Source organism: Fonsecaea pedrosoi (genome assembly GCF_000835455.1).
Source record: "Fonsecaea pedrosoi CBS 271.37 unplaced genomic scaffold supercont1.8, whole genome shotgun sequence".
Classification (NCBI taxonomy): Eukaryota; Fungi; Ascomycota; class Eurotiomycetes; order Chaetothyriales; family Herpotrichiellaceae; genus Fonsecaea; species Fonsecaea pedrosoi.
This window is the reverse complement of record NW_013550608.1, coordinates 1899975-1914683: the sequence shown is the minus strand read 5'-3', so window position 1 is coordinate 1914683 and position 14709 is coordinate 1899975. Positions and strand designations below refer to the sequence as shown.

The window sequence follows — 14709 nt, the reverse complement described above, 5'->3', positions numbered from 1 at the left end:
TGCTGCCTTGACCCCTCCTGTTACGATCCACCCTCTTCTCACGCTGCTCAAATACCAATCCAAAGCCATTCCGCAGTTGTAGGAGCAATAGCAACATGGGGGACCTTGCTGGGCGCAAAGTGTTCAAGGTCTTCAATCAAGACTTCATTGTCGATGAGAGGTATACCGTGACAAAAGAGTTGGGTCAGGGTGCATATGGTATTGTCTGGTAGGCCTCCCTGCGATCGCGCGCTGGAATGTCACTGACTTTGTCAAAAGTGCTGCCACCAACTCGCAAACGGGAGAAGGAGTGGCCATCAAGAAAGTCACCAATGTCTTCAGCAAGAAGATCCTCGCGAAGCGAGCATTGCGCGAAATCAAACTGCTGCAGCACTTCCGAGGCCATCGTAATGTCTGTTGTCGTGATCAATCGAGGAAAGACCTGCTGGCTGACTAGGCACAGATCACTTGTCTCTACGATATGGATATTCCCCGACCGGACAACTTCAACGAGACGTATCTCTATGAAGGTATGTTGACCCTCTTTCTGAGCGGACACAGTTGTTGACATGCACCAGAATTGATGGAGTGTGATCTCGCGGCCATCATTAGATCTGGCCAGCCACTCACCGATGCTCACTTTCAATCTTTCATCTACCAAATTCTGTGCGGCCTCAAGTACATCCATTCGGCGAATGTATTGCACAGAGATTTGAAACCCGGAAACCTTCTCGTCAATGCCGATTGCGAGCTCAAGATTTGCGATTTTGGTCTTGCCAGAGGTTTCTCCCAAGACCCTGAGGAGAATGCTGGATATATGACTGAATACGTCGCAACTCGATGGTATCGTGCTCCAGAGATTATGCTCAGCTTTCAGAGCTATACCAAAGCTAGTATGTTGGCATTCGATGGACACCTGAATTGCAACTAACACGCGAACAGTCGACGTGTGGTCGGTGGGATGTATTTTGGCAGAATTGCTCGGTGGCAGACCCTTCTTCAAGGGTCGGGACTACGTCGATCAGCTGAACCAGATTCTGCATTACCTAGGCACCCCTAACGAGGAGACTCTCTCGCGAATCGGATCACCTCGTGCTCAGGAGTATGTCCGAAACCTGCCATACATGCCCAAGATCACATTCCAAAGGCTGTTCCCGCAGGCGAACCCTGATGCCCTCGATCTTCTGGACCGAATGCTGGCATTCGATCCCTCGTCTCGTATCTCGGTGGAGGATGCTTTGGAGCACAGATACCTTCACATTTGGCACGACGCCAGTGATGAGCCTGCTTGCCCCAAGACCTTCGACTTTGCGTTTGAGGTTGTGGAGGATGTCCAGGAGATGCGCAAGATGATACTCGACGAAGTCATGAGATTTCGTCACCACGTTCGTCACCAGCCATCTCAGAATCCTACTGGCAACATGAACGTGCCTATTCCCGAGAACCCGAGTCAATGGAGCAGCCATGAGGATCCAAGGCCGCAAGAGCCGGGCGCTTTTGCGACGAATGACCTTGAACAGGAGCTACAATTGGGAGCAGATATGAGACGATAGACGATTCTGAACCTTCGGCCTTTTGCCATTTCGTTCAGCTTGGAGATGATATCAACGGAGTATTGATGCACGAAAACAACACAGTTCACTTGCTTACATGCCCTTCGCACAACTTCTGTACCGTTTCAATATACCAACCTGGATTTGGGAAGAGAAATGCATATTCCAAGCTGGGTCGTAGCTGACGATTATCGATAACGTGGTCAGTGTTCTCGTTCTCTCAACTGTCCGGATTTCACATCTGTTCACAGTCTTCACTTGTCCCTTCACTTTCCCTTCCTGCCATTTCAACGCCCCTCAGCTCTAAGACCGGTCGTTACTTCCACTGCCGCTTCCTCCGTCCATTATAGGGATTCTTACACTTCCTGCTCGACGGCCAACGTGGATACAAGCTGCGCTACTCTCAGGGTTGCAATGTCCTTGCTTACCTCGATGCCAACAAACAATTCGTCCCGTATCCTGAAAGCTAACCTCAAGGTTTCCTCTCCTCATCCTCAGTGTTAAACCATGACTGTTCTCATCCTGACCTTGATTTTCTGCGCTTGGGCTGTCTCCAGTGCTGTACTACCTGACACTTCAACTACAGTCGTGGGCAGACTGTCTGATGTTCCAACAGGATGGGCTCAGGTAAGGTGTTTCTAGCCCGGAACAAGGCGTTGTTGACTGACACAAAGAAGGGCAAACGACCGAGTCCGCAGGAAATCCTCAAATTGCGCCTCGCTCTGCACCAGCCTGCCATGAACGATGTCCACCAGCACCTACTTGACATCTCTACGCCTGATCATCCATCCTACGGTCGGCATCTGGAGAAACATGAACTGGACGACCTGCTGCGACCAGCGAGCGACACAGTTACCGCAGTCACACACTGGCTCGCGTGTGAAGGCATTCTGGAAACAAACATCACATATCAAGGATCCTGGATCACATTCAACGCTTCAGTCTCCCAAGCTGAGAGTCTTCTGGGCACAAAGTTTCATGAGTACCACAATGGTGAAACAACTTTGATTCGTACCTTGCAATACTCAGTCCCGACACGTCTGTGGCCACTGATCGCAACAATCCAACCCACCACCCGGTTTGGTCTACCAAGAGCACAAGCTAGCTTTATGCTGGAAACCAGAGACAATCCTGATCCTGGATTAGTCTCGCCATTTGGCGACCCTGACCTTCTGACGACCTATAATGCCACCTTTTGCAATAGCACCATCACCCCGGAATGCATTAGAGGCATCTATAGGATGACTGATTTTCAGGCCGATCCCAAGGCAAAGACGAAACTTGGTGTCTCTGGCTTCATCGAAGAAGGAGTGTATTTTGACGACCTTGAAGATTTTCTTAAGCTCACGGGTGCCAGTAATCAGGCTCATGACTTCTCCATCGTCCCGATCAACAATGGAGTCAGCGACCAGAAAGGAGTGAACAAGACTGCTGAGGGTAATCTCGACGTAGGTCTGCTTTCCGCGCCGTAGCCTCAATCATGATCATCTAACTGCCTCCAGGTGCAATACTCCGTGGCCCTGGCTCGAGGGACACCGGTAGTCTACTACTCAACCGCCGGACGCGCCCCAATGCTCGCAGATCTCGACCAGCCGACGCCTTCTCTGAACGGCAGCAACGAGCCATATCTTGATCAACTCCACTTCTTGTTGGGTCTCAACAGCTCAGACCTTCCCGATGTTCTCACCACCTCGTACGCTGAGGACGAGCAGACGGTACCTTTCGACTGGGCGAGGGAAGTATGCCTTGCATTTTCCTTCCTCGGTCTACGTGGAGTCTCTGTGATCTTCGCTTCAGGTGATACTGGTGTTGGTAGCGCGTGTCAATCGAACGACGGAAAGAAAACACCACGCTTCACACCGAATTTTCCAGCGACATGCCCCTATGTAACGGCCGTGGGAGGGACTTATGCTGTGAATCCAGAGATCGCAGCTGCTTTCTCCTCAGGAGGGTTTTCCAACTACTTCGCAGCACCATCTTACCAGGTCAACATCACAAAGGCCTACCTTTCCAGGTTGGGTAATCAGAACAAAGGGTATTTCAACGCCTCTGGGCGAGGCTACCCCGATGTCTCGGCGCAATCCGTGCGCTATCTGATCGAGAACCAAGATCGTGCAGAATTTTTGTACGGAACATCCTGCGCGGCGCCAACTTTTGCAGCTATTATATCCAATTTGAACAACAAACGTCTGGCGCAGGGGAAGGGAAAACTCGGCTTCTTGAACCCTTGGCTATATTCGCAGGGCTACCAAGCCTTCAACGACATCACGCTGGGACGTTCTCGTGGATGCTCAGGTCAAGACATGTACACTGGTCAGCCAGCGCCGAAGATTGCGGATGCCGGGTGGGACGCGGCCCCAGGATGGGATCCAGTTACAGGTTGGGGTACCCCAGACTTTCAGAAGCTTTCAAATATGATGGCTTCGTGAGACGAGGGAGAAGCTGGCCAGACGATCGAAGCATTCATTGGGACAGAGAGCGATAGGGCGGGGAAAGAAAGTGTTAAGAGAACGAGGGATACTAGGGTCAGCCATAGCAGATAACATTGAGGCGGGGTGTAAAGCAACATGGCTAAACAGGCTTTTTGTGGCAAATTAGCCCTGGAAGTCCCTCATAGTTTGCCAACTCCATTAACTTAACACATCAGTGAGAGCACAATCGATTTGACCCAGACAACTGCTCGTGAGCACTTCATCTCCTCTTGAACCCATTCTTCTGTCTCGGCTGGCTCCCGTAACTCCTCCTCACCGGGTTCTGCTTCTTGTCCCGCATGCTCGCACCCAACTGGATGTCCACCCTCGGCGGCGTGGGAAAGCCGAAACTCTTCGCGACCTTGACCAGGTCGAGCTTGTTGACGTCGAAGACGGAGCGGAGGCTGTGTGAGGCGTAGGCTTGCAGGTACGAGCGGTAACCATCCTTGGCTGACTGTATAGAGCAAGATTGGAGGTTAGATTTTGATCTTATGTAACCACTCACGCGAAATTGAGAATCTATGGAAATGAAAAGTAGGGGAGAGGGGGAGGAGGAACCCACCTTGTTCAAGTAGTAGTTCTGGCCGATCAGCTTCTCGAGCTGGCTCTGGATATTGACCAGCTTTTTAGCAGGGAAGTCGAACTCGACGACGGGCACGCGGGCCTCCTTTAGCTGGCTCAGGAAGCCGACTTCGCTGGGCTGCAGGAACATGAGGCTGCGGCCTTTGCCGTTGGAGCCGCGCGCCGTACGGCCCACTCGGTGGATGTAGTCGCGCGGGTCGTCCGGGGGGTCGAACTGCACGATCCAGTCGACGGCGGGGATGTCGAGGCCCCGGGCAGCGACGTCGGTGCAGATCAGGGTGCCGTGGGTGGCGTTGCAGAATTCGAAAAACGTGTTGGTCCGCTTCTGCTGCTTGAGGTTGCCGTGCAGCTCGAGCACGGGCAGGTCGATGTAATTGAGCAGCTCCGAGTGGTACTTGACGCAGTTGCAGCTGCTCATGAAGACGATGATCTTCTTTTTCAGGTTGCGCTTCAGGAAGCTGAAGAGGAGCAGGAACCGTTTGTCCGAGTCACAGATCACGTAGCCCTGCTCGAGCCCTTCAACCGTGCTGTGCTCCTTTTTGTGGTCGACGTTGATGTACAGCGGACCGGGGCGGAGCGAGATGCGTGCCAGGTCTTCAACTTTGGTCGTTTGCGTCGCGCTGAAGAGCATGGTCTGGCGATGGTCGCGGTCTGGGAGAATCTTGACGATTTGGCGCATTTCGTCTTCGAATCCGACTTCCAGGATACGGTCTGCTTCGTCAATAACGAGTGCTTTCACGTTCTTGTAGACGAAGCCCTTTGTATTTTGGAGGTGGTCGAGCAACCTGCCCGGAGTGGCAATCAGGAGGTTGACGCCCTTGACGAGCTTTTCGGCTTCGGCGCTGCGGTTTGCACCACCAATGACGATTCCAAACGTTTGACTGTGAAATTGCATGAGATCGCGGGCCACCCCGAAGATTTGCAGAGCCAATTCTCGTGTGGGCGAGACGACGATCACGCCAGTGCCGTTACGCGGTTTGAAGCGGAGTGCGTGCAACATTTCCACAGCGGGGATGAGGAAGGCGAGTGTCTTTCCCGAACCAGTTTTTGCGGCTCCCAGGACGTCACGGCCTGCCATTAGAGGGGGAATGCCTCGCCTTTGAATCTCGGTCATGTTGGTGAAACCCATTTCTTTAATGGCTTGCATCGTTTTTTCAGAAAGCTTGAGTTCGGAGAAAGCTTGAGGAGTGGTGTCGGTGCCAGGCAGCGAAGGAACCGTGTCTGTTGGCAGATCTGTGGGAGCAGGGGCAGAAGTAATTTCTGTGGTCATTGTCGTGGTATCGACCGTCTCTTCGAGTTCGGCCCCTGCTTCGTCGTCGTTGTCGACCTCCCCATCCACACCACTGTCTAAAGAATCCTCCTCTGCTTCTCGCGCAGCATCTTTTACAGATTCAGCGGAAACTTCGGCCTCAACATTGTCTTCCTCTTCGTCGTCGCTCGAGTGTGACGTCTTCCGTCTCTTTTTGCTCTTCTCTTGCGGTTCGTTCGTAGATCCAACAATTCGGTCGCTGGGAGCAGCCCGTGCAGGTTGCGTGCTGTGTTCGGCTTGTGTGTGCTTCGTCCGCTTTCTTTTACGCTTCTTCGATTCTGCCAACTGGGGATCTGTTGAGTTGGACATGTTGCTGCTGATCGCAAATCCCTGCTGGCGGTGAGACTGAGTGCAAAATGTTGCAGTTGGGAAAATTGCTGCGGAGTTCGCCAACAATTTTTCTGGTTATCGATAACGTTTAACGCTAGTCTCATATGAGCTAGTACGAGTCCAGCCAGTATATCAACTCCGTTGGAAGGTCAGCCGGGTTCTCGAAGCCCGTTGAACTCCTCGACGTCCTACTTTCCACAAAGTATAGAGTATCTCATCTACCTGCTGTGTATTATTGAGTCCTGACATGTGGCCAGCTGGGATCCCTTGTCGAATCCATTCTTGTAGATGGGACACGCAATGGATCAGTCATGTCCCAAATTTCTTGTTTTCGAATACGAATTCTCCTTGCGCTGAGGCTTCTCGATGGAGTTTGTGAAGAGTTTGACTTTCCTGTACCTGTCGTTGATCTCATGATCACCAGTTCTTTCGTATTCCGACATGCGGACTAGAGCTCAAGCCGCTGGACGAGCATCAGTCTTTATTTTTTGGGGGGGGGGGGTTTGGCAGAGTGTGGAGGCTTAGAGGTGCTGGCCACGATACCATGTGGCTATGATGCTATGAAGCAGAATCTATGCAGAATCTCCCGACTCTATGTATGCAATTAGACTTGATCAATCTCTGTAGGCCATGACAAAAGTTATATCAAATCTTATGGTGACGTTGAAGCTCAACCATCGTGTCATCATACGATCCAACTGTGTTTGCCGAGCGAGGCTGAACGCCTTATCAAGCGTTGCGGTCCGCGCACTCATTCCACCCACGACATCAGCGCACACCTTGTACATCTCTCTTCAAGTATCGGACCCGGCGTAATCGGGGAAGACTCTCAAGCATATATACTCAGGCATACATTGGGTCAAGCCCACTTCTTCCCCCATCTCCTGTTGACAGGTTGTCTATGCAGAAAATGGCCGACCCATCTGCCGCTGCCGAAGAGCACATCTCCCTTCCGACCGCTGACCTGATCAAAGTCACTGATCATATTTCACTGTTGCCGCCGCTGTCTCGGAGGGGCCGCGGGCCAGGACTTGTCCTCTTGCTGCCGGCGAATGCGCCACGCTACACGAATGGCGGCGTTGTTTGCGAGGATGGCATCCCACCTCCACTGCTAAAGTGGGCGGAAGAAGGATTCGCGGTGGTGGAGATTCGAGGAGAAGAATTCACTCAGGGCTCAACCACGACAGCGACGGAGATCCTCGCAAAAGCTGTCGCTGCGCTTGAGGAGTGTGAGAAGTGCGATGTGAAGGATGGAATTGGGATGGTCGGTGAGTCTGCCATCTCCTTGCCTCAGGAGGCTCCCTCCTCGCTACCAATTGTCTCTACCTTTTGTTCACTTCTGTTGTTTCCCCTGGGGATACTGAAAGACCATCTTCCAAGTCTACGACACCGCTCTCTGGAACGAGTTGGCCCGCAGTGCAGCTATCGGGCCCAAGATTGCGGCGGCGGTCATCTACGGCACGGCGGGGGACTTGGTCACTCCAGTCGCGATACCCAGACTCTGTCATTTCGCTGGACATGAAAAGCCAGGTTCGCACCCAGAGGCCAAGATATACACCTACCCAACGGCAAAGTCCCCCAAGTTCGTGATACCAGGGCAGCCGGAATTCGATGGCACCCAGGAAGCCGTCGCGCACACTCGAAACCTCACGTTCCTGAAGAAGTACATCCGCGGCTTGGACTTTGACCTGGAAGCCATCTGGGAGGAGCATACGTACTTTGAATTTGCGGAGCGCTCGGTACCCAAGACCATGGAAACTATGGTGCAAGAGCCCTATGTCAACCATATCACCACGGTACGAATATGTCCATTGACTCCTGCATCTCGCTACGTGGTTGTTCTGACTGCCCTGTTTTGGGGGTACCGCTGCAGATGACCGGCGGCATTGGTAGAACGAGTCTGACAAACTTTTACCGCAACCACTTCATCCCCAAGAACCCCAAAGACATGGAGCTCCTGCTCGTGAGTCGGACTATCGGCATCGATCGCGTCTGTGACGAGTTTGTTGCCAAGTTTACGCACGACATGGAAATCGACTGGCTGTAAGACATTCACTCCCTCTCTCCCCTGTCTCTCCCTGTGTGCCTCTCTCGTCTTTTGGACTCCTAAGAAACTTACCACTCCCCCGGACAGAGCCCCCGGCATCCCGCCCACGGGACGAAAAGTCGAGCTCCCCTGCACATCTGTCGTCTGCGTGCGTGGCGACCGCCTCTATCACGAACACATCGCGTGGGACCAAGCTTCGCTCCTGATCCAGCTGGGCCTCATGCCCGAATACCTCCCGTACCCGTATGCGCTCCCGGACGGCTCGAAACCGGCGCCGGGTAAAAAGTTCGAGTACCGCGTGCCCGCGGCCGGCGTGGAGACGTCGGTCAAGATGCTCGACAAGAACGGAATCCCGTCGAATGGAATGTTTGCATACAAGGTCCGAGAGGTTGACGCTTGAAAATGTGAATTGGGTTTTGTTTTCTCTCTCTCTTCCTCGCCCATCCACGTTCCAGGCAATGCAATGTTTTTGTTATAACCTCGTGAAATGCCGGTAATGGATGTAAATAGCGCCCAGACATATGATGGTATCATGAAAAAAGGCAAGGACTATCGCACCTATTCCGCTCACAGAAAACACGCGCGTCAACTGAACGTCAGACCGGCTAGCAACGTCTCGACGAGTCGCAACCGGTCTTCCACGTCTCTGCTTTCTCGCCGCCAGAAATTCAGCATCTCGATTACTTTGCCCACCGCCTCTCGCCAGCGATCCGGCATTAATAGTGTTAGTTTCTCGAGTCTGGCCGCGCCGAGAAGAACGAGGGCACTCCTCGTGCAAGACCGGAGCATCAGCCAGGTCCCATGATGGCGGTAGAAAAACCCCTGTTCGTTCTTTTCAATTCTTTCCACGCTCACGGCCAGCGCTTTGTGCACAAACGAGTCGAGCGACTCGGTCGAGATGGTCGGGGTTCTTTCGGGAGTGTCATAGTTGATCGCCGCGACGATGAAGGGCCAATACATCATCTCGTAGCAGTCGAGGAGGTGGCCTTTCAGTATAAACTTCAGCGAGTCATGCAGGTCGCTCTCCTCGCCCACTGATGGTGCGTCGAGGTCAAGCGCCTGCGGGAGCGATCGGATCCAGTCTGCGGCTTGTTGTTCAAATCCAATGGTGGATTCGGCTGCATTGGACAGGGAACTCGTGGCTTTGCTGTCGTAGATGAAATTGAGGATTCTGTTGCCTAGTCGTCGAAGGGCGATTTCAGCAAGATAGAAATACCACACTATTTCTCGTTGGGATCGAAGACCCTCGGGCGGAGAAGGAAAAAAGGCCGGATAGGTGAGATCCCAAATCGACGTCTCGGAAACATTCAATTCGAGACGGAGTTCACTGGCCAGGGTTCAGTATTATACTTGCAGTCTCAAAGTTTCCTCTTACAGTTCTGATTTGAAGCAGGTCCAGTAGATGCTTTCCCGCAAACGCTGTTCCCCCTCCCTGTCGGCTTCGGGCGACTCCTTCTCAGTGTAGAAGGCTTGACAGCAGGCGAGAGCCTGGACAAACATCTTCCACGCCTCCATTGGCCGAAGTGTTGCCATCAAATATACCCCTGCCAGAAAGAAACATTGCGCTTCCAACACACCTGTCCGGCAGAGGAGATGGCCCATCCTTTTCTGGGCTGCAGAGAAGTACGACTCAGACTGCTTGAACTGCGGGGACGAGCGAAATGACGAGGCATCTTGCTGTTGTCCACCATCAAATGGCCCAACAATCGAGCCGTGAGCATATATCAGGAGCTACACGACAGTCAGCGACCTCGGCGAGAAGATTGTGAAAGATGCCATCTCACCAGTAGGCACGACTGTGCGTCCCATCCGATGCCGTTGAAGCGGGCATCACGCATATACCGGTGAATTTTGGCTTCCTCCAAGACCGGATTGTAAATGAAGACATTGCTCATGAACCTTGCCACCAGCTCCTCTTCAGCGACATGCTCGTCAAATTCCGGTACGATTGACAGGTTCTGTAAGGCGCCATGGCTGGAATTGAGGAGGCCTTTCAGGTCCAGGTTGGGACTAACATCATCAAAGACTGACCACGATAAGACTCCTTCGATGTTCATGTGACAGGGGGCGGCATCCTTGGATCTTTCGAGACTGGGTGAATTCAGCGACTTTAGCCGAGACAGGACTCCACGACTGGGGCTGTCAGCTGCGTTACTGGGGGCTGCTGGGGCGATCTGAGTCCGGGCACTGGGCGACCTCAAAAGCTCCTCGATGGTGTTCAACTTGTCCAAAATTGCCAGGCTCGCGGAATCGAAGCTGCCACGGTCAGAAGAGGGTCGTTACCAGGTAGCACGTCCGAAGATGTGCCGCCACACAGACATACGTAGAATGGTCTCCTTCGCTATATGTGCACTCGGCGCCGATCGACAGGCAGGAGGAACAGGTTGGACGAGCATTATTGCATTTTGTTCGACGAACCCTGCACTTCTGACAGGCTTGGATGGCTCTCTTTCGCGGATACGAGGACTTTATCCGCGTGGCAGGACGCTTCCGCGAGTCGTTCAGGACGTTTTCAGCCTCCATTGTGCCGATGAAAGAGCCATGTTGCTGGATGGTTGCCGGCAAATGGCCAGTATGGAGAGACGAGGAATCATAAGCAGGCTCGTTGGAATGGAGAATGTTGCGGAGCGAGCTTTCCATTTGCATTGCCGATATCAGGAGTGAGCTTTCTACTCCACCGGGACAACTGGGGTTTGAAGATCTGGGGAAGTGATACTGGTTTCTGGAGAGGGAGGGATGAGAAGTTGGAAGAGCGGAATGCCGGGGAGTGATAAAGACCAGTCAGCGGAGTACTGGAGGAGAAGCAGCTTGAGCTGGACTGATTTCGTTGCGGGGAGATGAAAAGCCCCTACGAGCCCTAGCAATGCCTAAGTTACCCACCAGGGATACCCAAGCCGGACGATGGGGGAGACCTAAATAGGCTTTGATAGGTGATAGGCCAACCCATTAACCAAGACCTTGGGAAGGTTGGGAGACTCGGAAAGAGCCATGTTTGTAACTGCGCCCAGCCCTTCTAGAAGCCCGTAGCTGCGCTCTGACTTTCGCTTTGACCAGCCGAAAACCCTTTTGCCTCACCGCATGAGGAAATAATACGACGTCTGTCACAATGCATATGAAAAGGCGCAATCAATAAGCAAGTCGACTTTGCACACAGTATCAACCGCTACCCCAGACCCTGGCTTGTGTGGGTGTGTGTGATTGCAACACCACTTTACCCCTCTGAGCTGTCATTCGTCTCAACCAACGGGTCGAGTCATGCCACAAGGATCATCTTCGGGTCCAGCGGGGTAGAGCCATCACCATCATGCCATGCCCGTCGCCTCCTTCGATGCTACCCAAAATCCGGTGCCAGCCTCCCCCTCCGCAGGCAGCTTTTGTCCCATGAGAACATCTGCGGAATCCCGGGATGCACGAAATCGACCTCAACGGCGCACGGGAATGCTTGAAGGATGAATCTGGGGTTGGATAGGACTTCCAGAACATGCATCGTGATCCAAACCTGCATCTCACAAAGCATGGAGACAATACATAAAGCCCACGGTCCCCTCTGCCATTGAGGTCGGACATTCTGCGATAAGGTGGCAACCTCTCTCGGGACTCACCCATCACCATCCTCATTGACAACAGGGCGAACCTCAAAAGTCCCCAAACATGGAGAAACTCAATATCGACGACCATCACGATGGCAAGGCTATCGATTCGATCGTTGAACATGTCCCTCCAAAGGTTGAACAAGCTCGAGCCGCCGCTGAAGAAGAACACAATCTCTCAGCTTGGGAGGCACTTTCGAAGCACAGGACCGTTGTCTTCTGGTGCGTGTTTTTTGCCTTCAGTTGCATTGGCTGGTAAGTGACATTGGCACCTCAAGTGGCTACTCGTCCAAGGACTGACCGACTTTTGACCAGGGGATTCGATGCACAGGTCAATGGTGCCATGATCTCAGTGCCCCAGTTTCGGTATACATTCGGGTAAGCCTGCAGTGGCCCGCCGAGAGAACGTTTGTTCTTGTGATCCATGCACAGGTTAACTTTTGGGACAGCTACATCTACAAAGGGGACCCTGTGATCCCTGCTAGCTGGCAGAGCGGTTTCAACAGCATCTCCAGCGTCGGTCAATTTTTTGGTGGCTTCATGTGCTCGTGGATCTCCGACCGCATCGGCCGTCGTTACTCTCTCCTCGTAGGGCTGCTATTTGTCACTGGGGGGATATTCGGCGAGGTCTTCTCGAGCACCCGACCAGCTTTCCTCATCGGCAAGTTGATCCTTGGGATTGGCCTTGGGTTCTATCTTACCATCGGTCCCCTCTACTGCTCTGAGGTGGCGCCGGTCGTTCTTCGTGGTATAATCACCGGTGGCATCAACTTTGCCATTGTCATTGGCCAGCTCCTGTCCAATGCCGTTATCAAAGGATTTGGTGACAGGCCTGATCGCTGGGCTTTTCGAGGGCCTTTTGCCATTCAATGGCTATTTGTTGGTAAGATTACTCACCCCCCTGCCTTGCCGCAAACGTCCCACGTCTGACAGGTCTATCCAGCCATTCTTCTCGTCGGACTCCCATTTGCTCCCGAGTCTCCGTGGTACTACGTTCGCCGTGGTCGCATAGACGATGCTCGCCATGCGCTGGAACGTCTGCACGGCAAAGATGTCGACGTCGCACCGAAGCTGGCCATGATTATTCGCACCGTCGAGGAGGACGCCGAGTTGACCAAGTCTGCAAGATGGGATCAATGCTTCCGTGGCACCAACCTCGTGCGCACCACCATCTCAGTGGGTGCCTTTGCTTGCCAGCACCTCTCCGGTATTGTCTTTGTGTTGGGATTCTCGACCTACTTCTTCGAGCTTGCGGGTATCCAGACCAAGGACGCTTTCGACCTCGGCGTTGGCGTCACGGCCTGTGGTGTGGTTGGCGTCATGATCTCTTGGGCCGCCATCAACACTCTGGGTCGGAGAAAGTTGTTCGTCTGGGGTATGATTGGTATGACTGTTGTCCTCATGTTAATGGGCATTCTCGACGTCGTCCACACTTCGGCTGCTCGCTGGGTCCAGGCATCCTGCACAGTTGTCTATGCTCTTATCTACCAGATCACAATCGGCTGCATTGCGTTTGCCCTGCTCGGTGAGGTCTCCACTCCCTCACTTCGAGCGAAGACGGTCGGTCTAGCCACCGCATGTCAAGCTGTGTTTGGCACGGTGATGAACATTGTGGTCCCTTACATGGTCAACCCAGACAAGGCCAATTTGAAGGGTAAAGTCGGCTTTGTCTTTGGTGGAGCCTGCCTTTTGGGCACTTTATGGAGCTACTTCTACGTACCTGAGCTGAAAGGCCGTACATTCCAGGAGATTGATTATTTGTTCCAGCACCGAGTGCCCCCCAGGAAAATGGGCCAGTACAACCTTGAGGAAGTCAATGATGTTATATGAGCACCGCATGCACGACTGGATTTGGGGAGACGTGGGACATGATATACTGCGAGTTGGATACATATATAGGAAGACAGGGCATGGACTACAAGCAAGAGAGGGAATCAAGACAAGATACCTTTTATCAAAGCATACAGGTGCGACCATCCTAGCCTCCATCTATTCCTGAAGATCGGAACTAGTTCAACCTGCCAGGGCTGTGGGATGTTTCCGTTTACTCCTCCAAGGCTGTGCACGAGGACCATCCGGAATACAGGCCATAAAAAAGCAGCAAGACATCAAACTAGGATACATCAGCTCGTCATGCTCTCCCCAGACCACTAGGAGTCGTTCGGTCTTACTGCCCAGACAACTCTAAAGTCACCACGCCATCACAGGTATCGAGTAATTATGTCGCAAGTCAACAGAAGGACAGTCAGCAACAAGATACACAAGTACAGCCAATGATAAGACAACGACAACAGACGGATCCGACGCCAAAAAGGCCCAGAAGATTAGAATATACTAAAAGAAATAGATGGTCAGTAAGGTACGACACCAACATGACCCGCGATCTTGTGATTCGACTCTGGCCCCCTACACCTATACATGCTTTACATTCCTGGGGACGCGCGCACCGTATGCTGTATCAAGGTGGTGAGTGGACTCAAACACTAGCCCAACAGTTTCTGCTTACAAGCGCTCTTCCGCCGGCTTACGCACACCCAGAGCAGATCTCCCAGTCCCACTCAGGAAGCGGCTTGCGCCCGCTTACGAGCTGGCTTGGCCCAAATATATATATCTGGTTACATACTGCCGGGGGGCCGATACTCAGATCCTGACTTTGCCATTACCATGTCCGAATCCAGATCGAACGCTATTTTCAGACGGGTATCTGGAAAGGGATAACGCTTGATGTCATATAAAGAAAGGTAAGAAGGGCTCGCCCTTATGACATGGAATTTCCCCGTGCAGCGTGGAAACGTTTTCTTCACAAAGGGAGCAGATATTCGATTTCACCAGACTCCAACCGCGCGTG

At 52.8% G+C, this 14709-nt stretch overlaps 6 protein-coding genes across 6 annotated transcripts; 4 read left to right on the top strand and 2 right to left on the bottom strand.

Moving 5' to 3' along the window:
- Positions 1-95: 95 nt before the first annotated feature.
- Z517_12010 (mitogen-activated protein kinase spm1) lies at positions 96-1532 on the top strand (the record flags this gene model as incomplete). Its single annotated transcript, XM_013423590.1, has 5 exons — positions 96-208; positions 259-391; positions 443-509; positions 558-872; positions 922-1532. 5 exons carry the CDS (start codon positions 96-98, stop codon positions 1530-1532), a joined length of 1239 nt encoding a protein of 412 aa, XP_013279044.1.
- A 617-nt stretch (positions 1533-2149) lies between these two features.
- On the top strand, positions 2150-3961 carry Z517_12009 (uncharacterized protein; the record flags this gene model as incomplete). Its single annotated transcript, XM_013423589.1, has 2 exons — positions 2150-2980; positions 3035-3961. The coding sequence occupies 2 exons, from the start codon at positions 2150-2152 to the stop codon at positions 3959-3961; spliced, it is 1758 nt and encodes a 585-aa protein (XP_013279043.1).
- Positions 3962-4223: 262 nt separating this feature from the next.
- On the bottom strand, positions 4224-6203 carry Z517_12008 (ATP-dependent RNA helicase HAS1; the record flags this gene model as incomplete). The annotated part of the gene is made up of 2 exons (XM_013423588.1): positions 4224-4457; positions 4566-6203. 2 exons carry the CDS (start codon positions 6201-6203, stop codon positions 4224-4226), a joined length of 1872 nt encoding a protein of 623 aa, XP_013279042.1.
- Positions 6204-7134: 931 nt separating this feature from the next.
- Positions 7135-8671, top strand: Z517_12007 (uncharacterized protein; the record flags this gene model as incomplete). The annotated part of the gene is made up of 4 exons (XM_013423587.1): positions 7135-7492; positions 7605-8020; positions 8098-8267; positions 8359-8671. 4 exons carry the CDS (start codon positions 7135-7137, stop codon positions 8669-8671), a joined length of 1257 nt encoding a protein of 418 aa, XP_013279041.1.
- A 185-nt stretch (positions 8672-8856) lies between these two features.
- Positions 8857-10917, bottom strand: Z517_12006 (uncharacterized protein; the record flags this gene model as incomplete). The annotated part of the gene is made up of 4 exons (XM_013423586.1): positions 8857-9598; positions 9647-10002; positions 10056-10527; positions 10595-10917. The coding sequence occupies 4 exons, from the start codon at positions 10915-10917 to the stop codon at positions 8857-8859; spliced, it is 1893 nt and encodes a 630-aa protein (XP_013279040.1).
- Positions 10918-11922: 1005 nt separating this feature from the next.
- On the top strand, positions 11923-13691 carry Z517_12005 (uncharacterized protein; the record flags this gene model as incomplete). Its single annotated transcript, XM_013423585.1, has 4 exons — positions 11923-12116; positions 12177-12239; positions 12311-12744; positions 12805-13691. 4 exons carry the CDS (start codon positions 11923-11925, stop codon positions 13689-13691), a joined length of 1578 nt encoding a protein of 525 aa, XP_013279039.1.
- Positions 13692-14709: the final 1018 nt, after the last annotated feature.